Source organism: Amblyraja radiata, chromosome 1, assembly GCF_010909765.2.
Source record: "Amblyraja radiata isolate CabotCenter1 chromosome 1, sAmbRad1.1.pri, whole genome shotgun sequence".
Lineage (NCBI taxonomy): Eukaryota > Metazoa > Chordata > Chondrichthyes > Rajiformes > Rajidae > Amblyraja > Amblyraja radiata.
In genome coordinates, this window is record NC_045956.1 from 63,412,691 (window position 1) to 63,428,642 (window position 15,952).

The 15,952-nt window shown below is 40.4% G+C and overlaps 1 protein-coding gene across 39 annotated transcripts in view; it reads left to right on the forward strand.

Annotated features, from left to right (window-relative positions):
- Positions 1–15,952, forward strand: part of ank2 (ankyrin 2) — a 524,159-nt gene that overhangs the window by 465,935 nt on the left and 42,272 nt on the right. For 37 of the 39 annotated variants that reach the window (XM_033023003.1, XM_033022993.1, XM_033023145.1 and 34 more), the window contains 3 exons: positions 1,583–7,171; positions 10,606–10,686; positions 14,323–14,454. In XM_033023003.1, coding sequence (XP_032878894.1) covers positions 1,583–7,171; positions 10,606–10,686; positions 14,323–14,454 — 5,802 coding nt within the window. The remainder of the gene's footprint in view (positions 1–1,582; positions 7,172–10,605; positions 10,687–14,322; positions 14,455–15,952) is intronic. The other 2 variants (XM_033023051.1, XM_033023207.1) reach the window with 2 other exon arrangements.

Below are 15,952 nucleotides of genomic sequence, written 5' to 3' on the forward strand. Positions count from 1 at the left end.
TGGATAAAGTGGATGACATTATATTTTGGTGTGGAGTTAAATGAGCAACACACATACCATAGATGTTGATTTTCAAACAGGATTTTTACTGTATACACCAATTCACATCTCTCTCTATAAACTATAAATAATACAAATTATTTTATTTCCATTTGTTGGCATCTCCATTGGAATATATTGCACATAGATGTATAAAAATTGAATGAGCAAAGTTGAAAAATTGTATTGGATAATTGAGAAGAGTTTGCTACATTACATTGCTCCTCTTTCTTTAGTCATTTTAGTGGTTATTATTTGTTGTATTGAGGTGCAAGCTGAGGAAAAGAAAATGCTGCCCATAAAATGAAATGTAATAAAGATCTTGTCACCATTTAGCTCAGATATTTTGAACACAAAATTATTGGCCAACATTGAATTATAACTGAATAACCCAGTGCCTATTTCAGAACATAACAATAAAACACAAAATGATCGTAGATTTTATTTAAATTTGAAAACTGTTTAGATAGCCGATGAAATGTTCTTTCCTTAAAAGTGGATACTATTTAATGCTGGATATTATTGTTATGTTTGAACAAATATGCCATTCTAGGAAAAGTCTTTCCTGCTTTTAAATAACCTACATCAACCACTGTACTTCACCACAATGCCACCTAACTAAAGCAAAATGTCTATGTTAATTAGTGCTTACATATGGCTGCATGCCTCATGCTGTCAGAACTCTAGTTTTGCATGGAAATAACTTGGCTTAAGCGTTCTGTGTGTGTGAGTGTTGCAAATTTTTAATTTTGCTCTATCCACCATATTTTGTTTTCTGACTTCATCCACTGGTTATATTTTTGATCTCTTTCAGTAGATCCTCGTTTGGTTTGCCCTTCTTCTTAATTTGTGTTTTCGTATTTGCAAAGGTTTTTTTTTGTTTAGTTGTCAGAACAACTAGGATGTTCCAAGGAAAGGATCTCACTTCATTTCAGTAGCTTTTTCTTTACACTATGTGCATTTAGGTTTGAGATTCTTTGCCGGTTTGCAGCTGGTTTAAATAATATGATGTTCAATGTGTTTTTTTAGTTCTAGTTCCTAAAAAAGTAAGCTTTTGTTTAAAATTTATTTTTGAAATAGAAGACAACAAATGTTGTTCTGACAGTTTGCTAGTACTGGCTTTCTTTAAGAGGAAATCAGTTATCTGTGGTTTCTGATCTTTTTTCTTTAGACGTGAATCTGTTACATCTAAACAATCTTGAGATTCCTATCTCTGTGCGAATGCACTGCTCCTATTTATTTCAGTTTGTTGGTGTCTTGGTTTCGATTCGATTTGTTATTGCTTTGGTGTTGTAAGTGGTGTGGATGTGTTCTGGTGAAAATAAAGCAAGTTATTTCCTGCCTGTTACTTCCCAATTTTGAGTTGGCTTTGCTTCGCAATTGTACCCACCTGCAGACCTTGTGGATATCCATCTGCCATTCAATCCATCTCTTACTTTGACCCATCCCTTCAGAATCTGTATTGTGTCACCCAAATCACATTTTCCAATTTCTTTCTTGACCCATTTTTGTTTTAAATTGAAACATTTATGTCAAAACGAAGATGAAGAGGAGGAGACTGAATCTGCAGAGATTTCTTCAGCCATAAAATCCCATCTTGTCCATGATGTCCCTGTGCTGGCCAGCCCAGACTTGCTTTCAGATGTATCTGACATGAAACAAGACTTGATCAAGGTCACTAAGATCTTAAAAACATCAGGAAGTAAAGGAAGCCCTATAGAGGTGAAAGAATTAGCAAAAGGGGCTGAAGATGAACCAGGTGAGCCTTTTGAAATTGTAGGGAAAGTGAAAGAAGACTTGGAAAAAGTGAGTGAGATTTTAAGAAGCGGAACATACACGGGTGACGAATCTCTACAAGAGGCCTTTGGTGAAGAACTCGAAGAAAGCTGGGTAATTATCAGCGACGAAGAAATTGATGAAGTCAAACGAGAAGTACCAGCAGAGGTCACTGAATCTTTGTTTGTGGAGCACAGAATTGACAGAGGGCCCCGAGAAAAGGTTGTGAAAGATATGAATGGAATGTTGGGCTATTTAGAAAATGACCTGGACACATATTTAAAGGAAGTAGCAACAGGACCTCCAGCCACTTGTCAAATGAATATCGTCCAAGAAAGTTTTGAAGCAACATTCATTGCCAAAGATATTAAAAAAGGAACTGATCAGATGATTTACAAACCTTCAAGATCTGAGGAGCTCAGTGAACAAGAGGAATCGCACAAAGCAAAAGACCAAAGTAAACTTGATATGGGAAAGACAAAGCCAGTGTTTCAGAGATTCAAGGCAGAAAATACCGCAGTGTATTTTAAGGATCCTGCATTTCAATCCCAAACTAAAGAATCAACGATGGAGCTTAAAAAAGTACAGCAGAATATTTACACTGAATCTGATTCCACCAAGGAAGAAACAACATTAGTGCCTCCAACCATTGCAGAATCTACCTCACCTGTGGTAGAAGAAACTCCCATTGGTTCAATAAAAGAGAAAGTCAAAGCTCTCCAGAAGCGTGTGGAAGCAGAGAAAGGGCAACGAAAACAAGTAAAATCAGCAGTAAAGGAAGAGATTTGCATATCAGTTACTAAACGAGTATCATGCACAGAGGCTCCTACTTCCGCTGTTACAGAAAGGCTTGAAGAAACAATGTCAGTGCGTGAACTGATGAAAGCATTTCAGTCAGGACAAGATCCATCCAAGAAGATGACTCGACTCTTCCAACATGCATCTGATGCTTCACAAGCAGAAAAGCAAACTTTAGAAGAATTAACAAAACCAGAAGTGTCTCATGATGTACTTATAGAAGCAAAAGCAGATGATGTAGGAAAGTTCAAGCCACAAGGGCTTTCACAGGATACATTGCGTATAGATCAGAATGGAATAGCTGCAATTAGTTCAGTAACACAAGGCACGAGGGAAATTAGTAGAGAAAGGAAAAGAATACCATCAAGCAAAGATAAGAAGGTACTCACAATTGAAAGAGGTGATGCAAGTTCTGAAACATCAGAAAACTTTGAGTCTGTTTTTGCCGAAGATCATGAAAAGCAAACTGAGATACACAGCAGCAGAATAACTGTGACTAGCGATTTACAGATCAGTCCAGACAGGAAGACATCCACTGATTTCACTGATGTCATTAAAGAGGAATTAGAAGATAACGACAAATATCAACAATTTAGGAAAACTTCAGATACTCCAGATGCTGAACTTTACCTTGAACAGGTAGTGACAAGCCCAGTTCACCATCACCTGAACATTAGTTTTCCACCACAGTATGTGAAAGATGGATTTACACCAGATGTAGCATTACAAAATGGTGCCCTTGATGACAGTTCAGAAAGCCTAAAGCATGAAGGCATTGCTGACTCTCCGAGCTTTAGCTTGGGTGATGGTACTCCTCAAATCAGCTCAGAGGAGAGCTATAAACATGAAGGTCTTGCAGAAACTCCTGAGACAAGCCCTGAAAGTCTCTCCCTTTCACCAAAGAAAAATGATCAGGAAACGTCAGAAAAGCAAGATGCTGGAGATCCTGTCAAAATAGACAACGAGGACCAAAGTTTTCAGAAAAGCACACCTTCTGCACAGTATGAAAATGTAATCTCAACTGAAGACATTTCTGGCTTAAAGGTAACAAAGGAATATTTAGATGCCACTGATGCAGAACTAACTGCAGATTCTGGTTGTGTTGATTATGATGAATTGCAATTGACAGAAATAACTCAAGCCACATCTCTCGTAGATGAAGTGGATGAGCAGAGCACAAGTGAATCTGTCTCTGCCCTTAAAGCTACAGATGATACCAGTGAAAAAGATGCTTTTATGCAGGAAGAATCAGAATCTTTGTTCCTTCATGATGGGCATGATGATTCTTTGGAGAGTGGATTCAAAGGCAAGGATAGAAGCATTTGTGTTTCAATGTCGGATGGAAAACCAGGAGCGTTATTAGCCCCAGATACTGCAGTGAAGGAAACTGACCAAAAAAATGCTTCACCAGTTGTAACTTCCATTTCACCAGAGGCCACACCAAGAAGTCAACTATTGGAATTGTGTCTCACCGGAGTTTCGCTTGATACTGATAATCTTAGTCCAATGGCAGATGAATCTTTGATCAGCCATAAGGATTCTCTGGAGGGTAGTCCCACACAGGATGATATTGATACAACTTCACACAAATCCCCAGATTCACTGGAGCCAAGCCCATTAAAAGAATCTCCATGTCCAGATTCTCTCGAAAGTAGCCCAGTGGAGCATAGGTTAAGTACAGCAATTTCCATGGCACTGAAGAGTGAAAAAGTGGCTTCTATCGTGATCACTGAGAAAAAAAGTGACAAAACTGATATTTCTTTGGATTCTACATCAGCCAGGAGTAGAATTCTCAGGGAAATGCGAGGAGAAGGACCCATAAGCAGAGAAGCAAGGAAACTTATGTCACCTGATGGGAGCACAGAGGAAGATAGTTTGGACCAAGTGTCTCAAATGGAAAGTTCAGGAAAGAGCCCTCTTTCACCTGAAACTCCGAGCTCTGAGGAGATCAGTTATGAAGTCACACCTAAAACACCTGACACGCATATACTCTCAGTTGCTGACAAGCCAATTGTGATTCCAGAAATCCAAGAGGAAATTGATGATGATTCCCCTCCAGACAGTGAATCAAAGAAAAGATTTACACCAGAAGAGGAGATGTTCAAAATGGCAGCCAAGATCAAAACGTTTGATGAACTAGAGGAGGATGCTAGATTAAAACGTGATAGTAAAAAGGAGCAGAAGCATTCTGATATGTCGTCAACCCCTGCTATATCCAATGTAGAAGATGCAGAAGTTATAGTTATATCTCATGCCGAGCATAGAATGAGCTCCTCTTCTTCAGAAAGTGAGCCAGAACTAACTCAACTAAGCAAAGAGGCTGAAAGTGGACTGCTCATGGAACCAGTTATTCGAGTTAACCCTCCATCTCCACTCCTCCCTGTTTCTAGTCCTGAGGATGCAGAATTTCCTCTCATACCGGACAAAAACTACACCTTTAAGATAATAGATCACGAGAAAGAATCAAGTGAACCAACAGGTGATAGTGGCATAACAGTAGAAAACAGAAGCGTGGACAAAGATTGCGGTGTTTCAATTGATTCACAGGTTTCTGAAGCAGTGCCTTGTGACAATGTTGAAACTCATCATTCCTCTGCAGTTCATTCTTGTACAGCCACTGGTGAGTCTATTGAAGAGCCAGTTTCTTCAGAAGCACCAGCTTTTGTGCCTGAGCTGCAAGAGGAAGATATTCTTACTGAGGAAGATGTACAGCGTCTTGAGCAAGCTGCAGAAAAGCGAGATGAACTGTGGGTCGATAGCAGATCTGAAGAATATCAAGCAAAAGCACATGACCAGAGGCATGAGGGCCAGGATGGAATGATAGAAAAATCTTCATCACCTGTAATTGACTGTGTGGAATATAAAGCAGCTCCTGCTGACGAATCTGCATTAAGTGACATGCGTTCAAATAAAGCAGCTGAGGAACAGCGTAGCGAAATAATAATAACTGAAACAAAGCCGGAGCTTGATGCTTGGAATACAATCAGAGAAGATGATGACGTATTTGCAGCTCGTCTTATAGAGGAAGAGCAGAAAATATTTGGCCTAATGGTTGACAGACAATCTCGTGGTACAACTCCTGATACCACACCAGCAAGAACTCCGATTGAGGATGGTACACCAACCAATGAACAAAACCCATTCCTATTTCAAGAGGGAAAATTGTTTGAAATGACCAGAAGTGGTGCCATTGATATGAGCAAAAGGAGCTATGGAGATGACGGCTTCCATTTTTTCCAAATTGGAGAAGACCAGGATGCTGAGGCTTTAATTGAAGTGTCAAAAATGGAAGGAAGTGAGGATGAGGTGAAGCCTCTTGAAACTGAGTGCGTGACTGATGGAGTACTCAACCTTTCTCAGACTGAGATTCAATCTGGTTCAATGTCAGATTCACCACCCACTATTGATGCAGCTCTTCAATCCCCTATTGAGTTTAGTTGCACTGATGAACAAATAGCCACAAAAAATGAGCAAAAATCGAGAATTCCAATCAAAATGGGCATTTCTGCATCTGCCAAATCTTCAAAAAAAGACACTGCAGCGCCTGAAGTGGCTGAAGTAAAACCTTTCATCTTAGATGATGAAGTAGATATTGTTGCTCCCAAGTCATCTGCGAATAATGTCCAGTTGGACTTTTCTACAGTGACCATATCTTCACAACAGGCTGATAGGAGTGACGATGATTCATCAGACTCATCACCTGAAGAGCAACGTTCAGTTATTGAAATTCCTACTGCAATTATTCAACAAACCTATCAGACAGAGGCAAAATCAAAGTTACCTGTCAGACATACTGCAGTTGTAACTGCAATTCCTCGTGTACCAACTGCACCCATAGATAAGGCATCTTCATCTTCTGCCAGTGTTCAGGAAGGATCTACAGATGATGTAGTAAAATCAAAATCTAGAATTCCTGTTAAGGCCGTTGCACACAGAATAGACCACCATTCGTCACCAATGTTACCAGATATGAAAAAGACTTCAGAGACCATTAAAATCCATGAGGTTAAATCTAGGTTGCCAGTAAGACAGGAACCACGGAGCAAGTCTGAGTCAGATGCCAGTAATTCTGCTGAGATGAGAAGTAAACTTCTTAATAAGGGGAAGAGCTGTGATACCGAACCTGATGCAAAAGAACCTGTGTCCCAATTTTTCATTGGATCAGAAACATCTGAAAGTAATAAACCAAAATCATTCCAATCAAGACTTCCAGTGAAGACCAAATCTAGTTATAGTTCACAAGCTGCTACTGGTTATACTAAGGGCAGCAAAGATAAATTTTTTGAACTTTATAAACATTCAATTGAATTTTTTGAAGAAATAAGTGATGAGGCTTCAAAGTTGGTGGATCGTTTGACAGAGGAAGAGCGAGAACATGAAGTGTTATCAGATGATGATAGCAGTGCTGTAGATAGTTCTATTATAGAAACTGAGCAGCCCAGTGAAGTACACCAGCCTCTTCCAGAAGACCTGTTTGATGTGAGGCCAATCTGGGACGAATCTGTTGAAACCCAAATTGAAAGAATTCCTGAAGAAAATGGCCATGATCATTTTGAAGGTACCAGCCATCTACTGGGTTCATTGTGCTATTGCGCTGCAGAATTTGTAGTTAGCTTTGCAGTTCATTCGGTTAAAGTTTTTGTGGTTGTTCATGTGGTCTTGTGAGAGTTTGTGTTGTGGCTTTATGATTTCTATGTTTTGTAATGTGCTACTTGACTGATCTCAAGATTGGCAAGCTAGAAAGGCAAAAAGAGACTATCTGAAGCAGAAGCATAGAAAAGCAATAGTAAAACACCAATGGGAACTAGCATTGGCAACTAGAAACCTTTGACTATTTTGAATTTGATTTTCCCACTTTATACAACAAGTATTATGACACTAGGTAGATACTCCAAAACTAGCATTACTGATAAATGGTGTTAAAAATTATACAGATTTGGACATAATTAAGGGATTATATCTGACTTTAATTTTCCGTCTATTTGCATTGATCATAATATTTAATGTGATTTTAAACAAATAATATGCAACATAAAAACATTATTTACATAAAACATTTTAAATGTTCAACAACATGAGAAATAATACATTTACTTTATATAATGTTCATCTGGCTTCATAACATTTGCTTGTTTAGACTGGGAAAATTGAAATTCAAAAAGATATACCACTGCAAATCCAGCTTCATATATAATATGGAGACCAATGCTTCAATTACACCTACATTACCAGTTTGGAGTGAAAAAGATAAATAAACTCCTTTTGTTTTAGGAAGGATATGTTTTAGAAGGATATGTTTTAGACCTCTGGTTTTGGTAATATATCTGCATGATCTGCCTCAGGCCAAGGGGATTATTGTTTCTCACAAGCACAAAGAGCAGCAGTTTTATTAGACTTCAGCACTGATGTGAGTGGAAGAAATCATTTCATTGAAAGTTTGGGGACGGTTAATCATAAAACAGATACATTTTTAAGGTTTATGGATTTTTCACACTGGCTTTCCAAACAAATTGCCGATACTCTTCCTGTATAAACATTTGTATGTTAATGTGAGATTTTATTTTAATAATAAAAGACCCCCCCCCCCCATTATCCCATTATACTATTCATTGTGAGTGATAGGATTTGCCACTTTCTTTCACCATATGTATAGTGATGGAATGTTTTTATATATAAAATAGGTATGATAGCTTCAACTAGCATCCATTATATACAAGAAGATTTAACTTGGTGATTATGAGTTAAAATCCCAGCATGGCAAGTTGTAAAACTGATTGTAATAAGCCTAGTAGTTGCACAGTGGAACCAGAATTTGGAAAAATGCTGCAGAATTTCTGCAAAGACCAGGTTGTTTATCGGAAAAGTGACTTGTTATCTGTATATAATTCCAATTCCTTGTGTGAATTTGATCTGAAGGTGTCGGGGAAACTCGAGCCAAGGAGTAAGTATTATCTTGTCATCATTTCCCACATCTCCAGAGTAGAAATAAAAATCAAAGATGAAGAGTGCAGATATTTTAGTTTTCCTAAATATATGAATAATTTTCCAAAACAGAACTGGTCACACTGACATCTATGAAGACCAAGTGTAAAGAGAGCTACATAATTAAATCTTAACTATTCTGCCAATGAAATAGGATTAACACATTTTAATTTACACTTTGCAGTAAATGATTGGTGAAAGTAAAACTCTAAAATGATGCTTGGAGTCTTCTGGCTGGAATTCCTCAAAGCATGTGACTGTAAGCACCAGTTTATAATGTTATGCTGAGACTAAAAGCTATAATCACATATAGGAAGTGGATTGTCATGAGAATGTGCCCTCCCATCTACGATAACAACATTGGAAGAACACCAGAAATCCAGAGAAATCATCTAAATATCGCTAGCTAAGTTGTTTTAGGTTTTCACTTGGAGTGTGAATTCCCTTGCAGAAGCTCACTGCATGTCTATTTGAGCTATTCTGAACTTATATTTGAATATCTATACATTGTGCAGGAGTAATCATAGAACATTAAACAGGAACAGGCTCTTCGGCCCACAATGTCTGTCACCCATTATGGCAATTTTAAGTAATCTTATCTGCCTGTTTATATCCATCCATTTCCAGCCTATTCATGTGCTGACCAAATGCCTTTTAAACACTCTTCCATCACTTTTCTTGGCAACGCATTTCAGGCACCTACCATTCTCTCTGCAAAAAAATTAATCTCATAAATCTCCTTTGAACTTTCCTCCTTTCACCTTAAAGCTATGTCCTCTGGTGCATGCCATTTCCACCCTGTGATTGAGAGAATCTCCCTAATCTATGCCTTTCAGTATTTTATATATTCCTATTATGTCACTCTTCAGCCTCAGCAGAGAAAACAACCAAGTTTGACTAACCTCTCCCATAGCTAATAATCTCCAAGCACAGCAACATCCTGCTGAATCTGTTTTGTGACCTCTCCAATGCCTTCCTTTAATGCTGTGGCCAGAACTGCACACAATATCGCAGTGCTGCCGACAGAGTTTGGGATTTTGTCAGTTTAGCGAAGACCTACAACAATGTACAAGGCAAGCAAATAATTAAAAAATAAAATATTGCAGATGCTAGAAATATGAAATAAAACACAAAACAGATTAGTCGATGTCAGTGGAGGGAACAAACATTAACATTTCAGATAAAACTCTTTTGCTTTATTCCCATAACTTAATTTAGATAATGTTCCTGGATTTTTTCCTTTCTATTGGTAAATATACAGTTTAAGAGAAATACTTTTAATATGCCTTCTTTAAAATTTGTTCATATGTTCAATAAACTTTCTGCTCCCGACCCTGCCTCAAGTGCTACGGGACTTAATATAGTCTAAGCTGTTTCAATGATGTAGTTCAGACATGGAACGTTTCAATATTTTTTTCCCAAATCATCCTTGAAATCTTACCAAAAAAAAATTTCAGATTGTAAAAAAAGATGCAGATTCACATCAAAAATAGTTATAAAAACATTATTCACATCAAGTAATTATTATTTTCATGCTTTTTTTATACTGTTGAATATGTCTGCTGTATTCCTGGTTGGCGGTTAGTTGACATTCAGATTATTGGAATATCTCCTTGTGGCAGGTTTCCCTGTCTGAATGTTTATTTCATATATCTCGTGCAATTTTTTTTTATGCTTCGAACATCTGAGGAAGGTTGTTGGATGTGCAGTCTACTGACAACAGCATCGTAATAGCATTCTTTTCAAATGGTAGTCAGATAAGTTAAAGGATAAAAAATTCAGAAAATGGGAAGACCTTTCCAAAATTATAAAGGCAGGAGTGAGTTTAGTCCTCTTTCACTCCAAACTGGCTTGTCAGTGACATTAACTTTCCAAAGAGTTTTCAAAGAGTTTGTTTAGTATTGCACCTTGCTAACAATAGTGATGGGATTATTATCTTTGGTATGGATAAACTGTTTTGCCATAATTGTATATACATGCCTTTGCTGTTCCTTGTTTGTTTAATTTAAGCCGTGGATGCTCAGGAGGACTCTGAAAGAGCTGAGCAACGACTCTATCTTATTGCCGACCACCTTGGTTTCAGCTGGACAGGTAAGAATTTAAACTCAGTTACCCTGTGCATTAAGTCATGAGCATTATTTGAAGCATTGCGTGCAATTCTGGTTGCCCCATTAATGAAAGGATGTGGAGGCTTTGGAAATGGTACAGTGGAGGTTTACCAGAATGATGCCTGGATTAGGGAGTATTAGCTACAGGGAGAGGTAGAACAGACTTGGATTGTTTTCTCTGGAACACTGAAGGTTGCAGGGATACCCGATTGAATATAAAATAATGAGAGGCATAGATAGAGTAGACAATCAGAACCTTTTAGCCAGGATGGAAAAGTCAGATGGCAAAATGTAAAGGACATTTTGTGAGGCAAATTTATCGAACATTTGTACACAGAGGGTGGTGAATGCCAGGAACACATTGCCAGTTGAGGGGGTTGAGGGAGATACAATAATGGTCAGCAATTGAATGGAAAGGGAAGTTAAAATGGTTAGCAACCAGGAGATCCGGTAGCCAATGCGAACCAAACGCCAGTGTTCGGTGAAATGATCGGTGAGTCTGCGCTTGATCTCACTGATGTACAGGAGGCTGCACTGGAAAACACAGATGCTGTAGATGAGGTTAGAGTGGGTGCACGTGAACCTTTGTCTCAAGCTGTGTCATCTTGTTCCTCTCAATAATTCCTCTTCAAGATGGAGTTTATTCACGGTAACGAAGGGCCAGAATAGAACAGTTAGTTTTTAAACAATACCTATCAGTGACCTATCCAGCATTTGTCACATAGCTTGTCCTGATGCACAAGCAACTCCTATTCAACAACGCCCGAAACGTTGCCTATTTCCTTCGCTCCATAGATGCTGCTGCACCCGCTGAGTTTCTCCAGCACTTTTGTCTAACTTCGATTTTCCAGCATCTGCAGTTCCTTCTTAAAAACTCATCTCATCTGCCTGCACACAATCCATATCCCTGCATTCCATGTGCCTACCTGACAGCATCTTAAACACTCCTCTGTTTCCACCACCAGACATGTCAGTGTACTATTCACTCTCTGTGGCAGTGTACTATTCACTCACTAATCGGCAGCAACTCTACCACTATGCCACCCTCTCCCTTATAGCTAATCCTCTCTAATCCAGGCAGCATTTGGTAAACCTCTTCTGCGCCCTCTACATCTTTCCTGTAGAAGGGTAGCCAGAACTACACACAATACTCCAGATACCACTTAACCAATGTATTATAAAGTTGCAACTTGACATATGCAACTGAAGGTGCATCAGATTTATAATGGCTGCAAGTACAACGATTATTTTAATCTACAGACAATGCTTAGCCTCTCTCAAGGAGTCACAGAATTGAACAGCTCAGAAATGGGACCATTGGCCCATCACATCCAGGGCAGTCTATTCGCCCATCTAGCTTAATCAAAATTGCTCATATTGGGCCCCATATCCTTCTGTGCTTCGTCTACTTATGTGCCTGCCTAAATGTTTCTTATAAGGACTGATTGGTATCAGACTCTACCTTCTCCTCTGGCCGCAAGTTTCCATTATTGTCTGTGAAGAAATGCCCTTTAACATTCCTTCCCATCACTTTAAACCTTTGCCCTCTTGTTTTTGATACCTGTACCACAAGGGGGGGGGGGGGGGGGATTCTGAGTATAACTCTTAAAATTTCATATACCTCTGTCAACTGACTCCATAGTCACCCTTGTTCCATGGAAAATAAGCCCAACCTATCCAATCTCTTCCCACAACTAATGTCCTCCAAACCAGGTAAAAGACAGGTGAATTTATATCTCCAACACAACCATATCTTTCCTATCATGTGCCGACTAGACCTGCACACAACACTTTGAGGTCAGTCTAACCAGTATAAGTTGCAAAATTATGTCTCAACTTTTATATTCTGTGTCACAATCATAGAGCGTGGAAACAGGCCCTTCAGCACAGCTTCCCCACGTCGATCAACATGCCCCATCTACACTTCCCACCTGCCTGAGTTTGGCCCATACCCTTCCAAACCTCTATCCATGTTACTGTCCAAATGGTATTTAAACATTCTGATAGTGCCTACCTTAATTACCACCACTGGCAGCTTGTTCCATATACCCATCACCCTTTGTGTAAAAAAAGCTCATGTTCCTATTAAATCTTCCCCCCCTCACCTTGAACCTGTGTCCTCCGGCTCTTGATTCCCCTACTCTTTGTAACATCCCTTCTTTGCTGCCTGATCTACCTGTGTTGCAACTTTCACGGAACAATGAACTTGAACCCCAATATCCTTCTGTTCACCAACATTCCTTAGCACCCTTCCATGTACCCTATACCTCAGCCCCTCAAGTCCTGCCAACAAACTCATAAATCTTCATGGTAACATCCTTCCTATAGCAGGGTAACCAAAACTGAACACAGTACTCTCCAAATGTTGCCTCACCAAAGTCTAGTACAACTGTAACATAGCATCTCAATTTATCTACTCAATACTGTGACTGATGAAGGCCAATGTACAAAAGCCTCTTGACTATCCTATCTACCTGTACTCCACTTTCAGGGAATTATGTACCTGTACTCCTGGACCCTTCTGCGCTACAACACTGGGGGATATGGAGGCGTTATTCTCTAAAAGTGTAGGGTTAGAAATATTATGAGCACATGAAAGGTAAATTGAAATCTGGCCTGAAGATGGATCTCCCCTCAAATGTATCTATCCAAACTAACTGGTTTTGTACCTATCACAAATTACAAGCGTTGCGTGTCTCAAATAATCTCAAATCGTTATTTTGTGAAGAATCTATGTTGTTATATTTCTATACCTTAATTAAACGATTAAATAAAAACTTTAATGACATGCAGGGGGCAAAATATTCAGGAATTAACTTGATACTTTTTTTAGTCGTAGTAGGTCGTAGTAGGTCGGCATGTTAGCCATAGGTAATCGAGGGTAGTCGAAGGTAGACGTAGATAGTCTTCATCATAGTTGAAGGGAGGTCGAAGGAGGTCGTCTTCACTCTCCACTATTCGGTGTCCAATTTTCCCGAAGTTAGTCGAAGCTGGTCTTCAACATAGTCGAAGGAGGTCGAAGGAGGTCGAAGGAGGTCTTCTACATAGTCGAACGAGGTCTTCAACATGTCATTTTTTCAAACTCATCTGAACTCACCAATCAGGTCGCCCAAATGGGACAGCCCCTTAACCGCTTTATTAACCAATTGATGCTAATTGCAGTCTACATCATTTGGTCCATTTGTGAGCATGCTTTGTCTTGTATAAATTTATTTCCTCAGCACAAACAAATATCCTCATAGCAGAGTCATAGTCGTAGAAACATACAGCATGGAAACAGGCCATTTGACACAACTGCTCACCAACTGCCAGTTGGTGAGCACCCAGCAGTATTAATCCCACCATTCAGCACGTGACCCATAGCTTTCTGTGCTAGGCTCATCTAGACATTTCCTAAATGATTTTATCAGTTCTGCTTCCACCTTCTTCTTCTTGCGTATGGCGTGCACAGCCTAAAGTTGTAGATCAAGGGTAGACATTCAGGCCACCACACTCTCGGGCATTGAATTCTGGATCCATGAATAATCTGATATTTAAAAACCCAAATCAAAAGTGTTTTGTGATTCTGCGAAAATAAATTAATGATACCATTTGTAAATATGATTGGTTTATTTGTCAGAGCTGGCCAGAGAACTGGACTTCAGTGAGGAACAGATTCATCAGATCAGAATTGAAAATCCTAATTCATTAGTGGATCAGAGTCAGGCACTCTTGAAATATTGGATGGAAAGGGATGGCAACTGTGCCTCAGGTAAGCCTTACACTCTTTGAATATTGTTGTAAGTCAACAAATATTATTGTTGTTGTAGTCAGTGATAAGTGAATGTTCCATGGCAGTCAATTTGCAAGCTCTCCATGGGTTTTGCCACAGTTTTTTATGTGGTAATGCAACCTTCTGGTATTTGATCTAATATTATGCCCGCTATAAGGTACTGGAAACATTTGAGTAGGCTCAGCAATGGTGTAGTGCTTCAATCCATCAAATCAAAGAATTTGCATTGATTTTCCTTTGAGGAGCACAATACAGAACATAAAGCATACGTCCAGTAGTAAGCAAATCACGACAGGATGCTATTTCTGAGAAATTTGTGGAATGAATATCACATAAAGAGCACAATGATCCAACCACGCTTGACAATTTCAAAAACATTCTTAATATTATTTCTTAGTACCTGTCCTGCTCAGAGCCAACCGCACTTAATGGACCATCTAATTGAGAAGGTAGACAAAAATGCTGGAGAAAGCGGGTGAGGCAGCATCTATGGAGCAAAGGAATAGGTGACATTCCGGGTCGAGACCCTTCTTCAGACTGATGTGGGGGGGCGGGAAGAAGAAAGGAAGAGGCAGAGACAGTAGGGAGCTGCAGGCATGGAAATCGCTATCAAAACATGGGGGGGACCGGGGGGCACAATTTCTAGGCGGCCGCGCGCGCATGCGCACACTCACACACACGCGAGGCTTCGGAGGCTTCAGCTGTGGGCCCAAATCCAGCTCAACTCTGCTTGTCTCACTGGGTTAACCTACAGCCCTGCCTGGACTGACGGGACAGCAGTCCGTAGCCATGGAGCTAGCGCTGCTTCACTGCGCTGGCTGTAAGCCTGGGCCGTCGTTCCCGTAAGTCCAGGCAGGGCTGTAGGTTAACCTGGCGGGGCAGGCAGAGTTGAGCTGGGTTTAGCGCTGCTTCTCTGCGCTGGCTGTGGGCCTAGGGGCACTGCTCCCGTCTGACTCCCGACGTCTCTGGCCATCCCCGGGCGTGGAGGGGGGGGGCACTCGGGTGGGGACGGGAATGATCCAGTGGCCGTTCGGCAGCGATTGCGGCGCCGGAGAGCCGGGATCGATCCTGGCTGCGGATGAGGCGCAGATCTGTGTCCAGGGCTGACCCCATGACCTGGGCATGCAATTCAAGCTCTGCTCCATGATCTTTGCTCCAGGACGACTCCCTCCTCCAATCACCGCGCTCTATCCCCAGTCCCACCCCCGTACTTCTGCCTCTGACCGAAACCTCCTTCTTCCAATCATCGCGCTGAATCATCATGTTCCGCCCCCATTGCCTGCTGACCAATGTCTCTCTCGTCCAATCGGCGCCCTCGATCAGCAGTCCCACCCCCACTGTCTCGCGGAAAGCGGAGATTTCACCGGGTTTTAAAATCTGGATTACAAAAAATGGGGGGGGGATCGTCCCCCACCACTCAAAACAGGGGAGGGGAGACATGCCCCCCCTGGCACCCCCGGGGCAGTGTGAGAGCTGG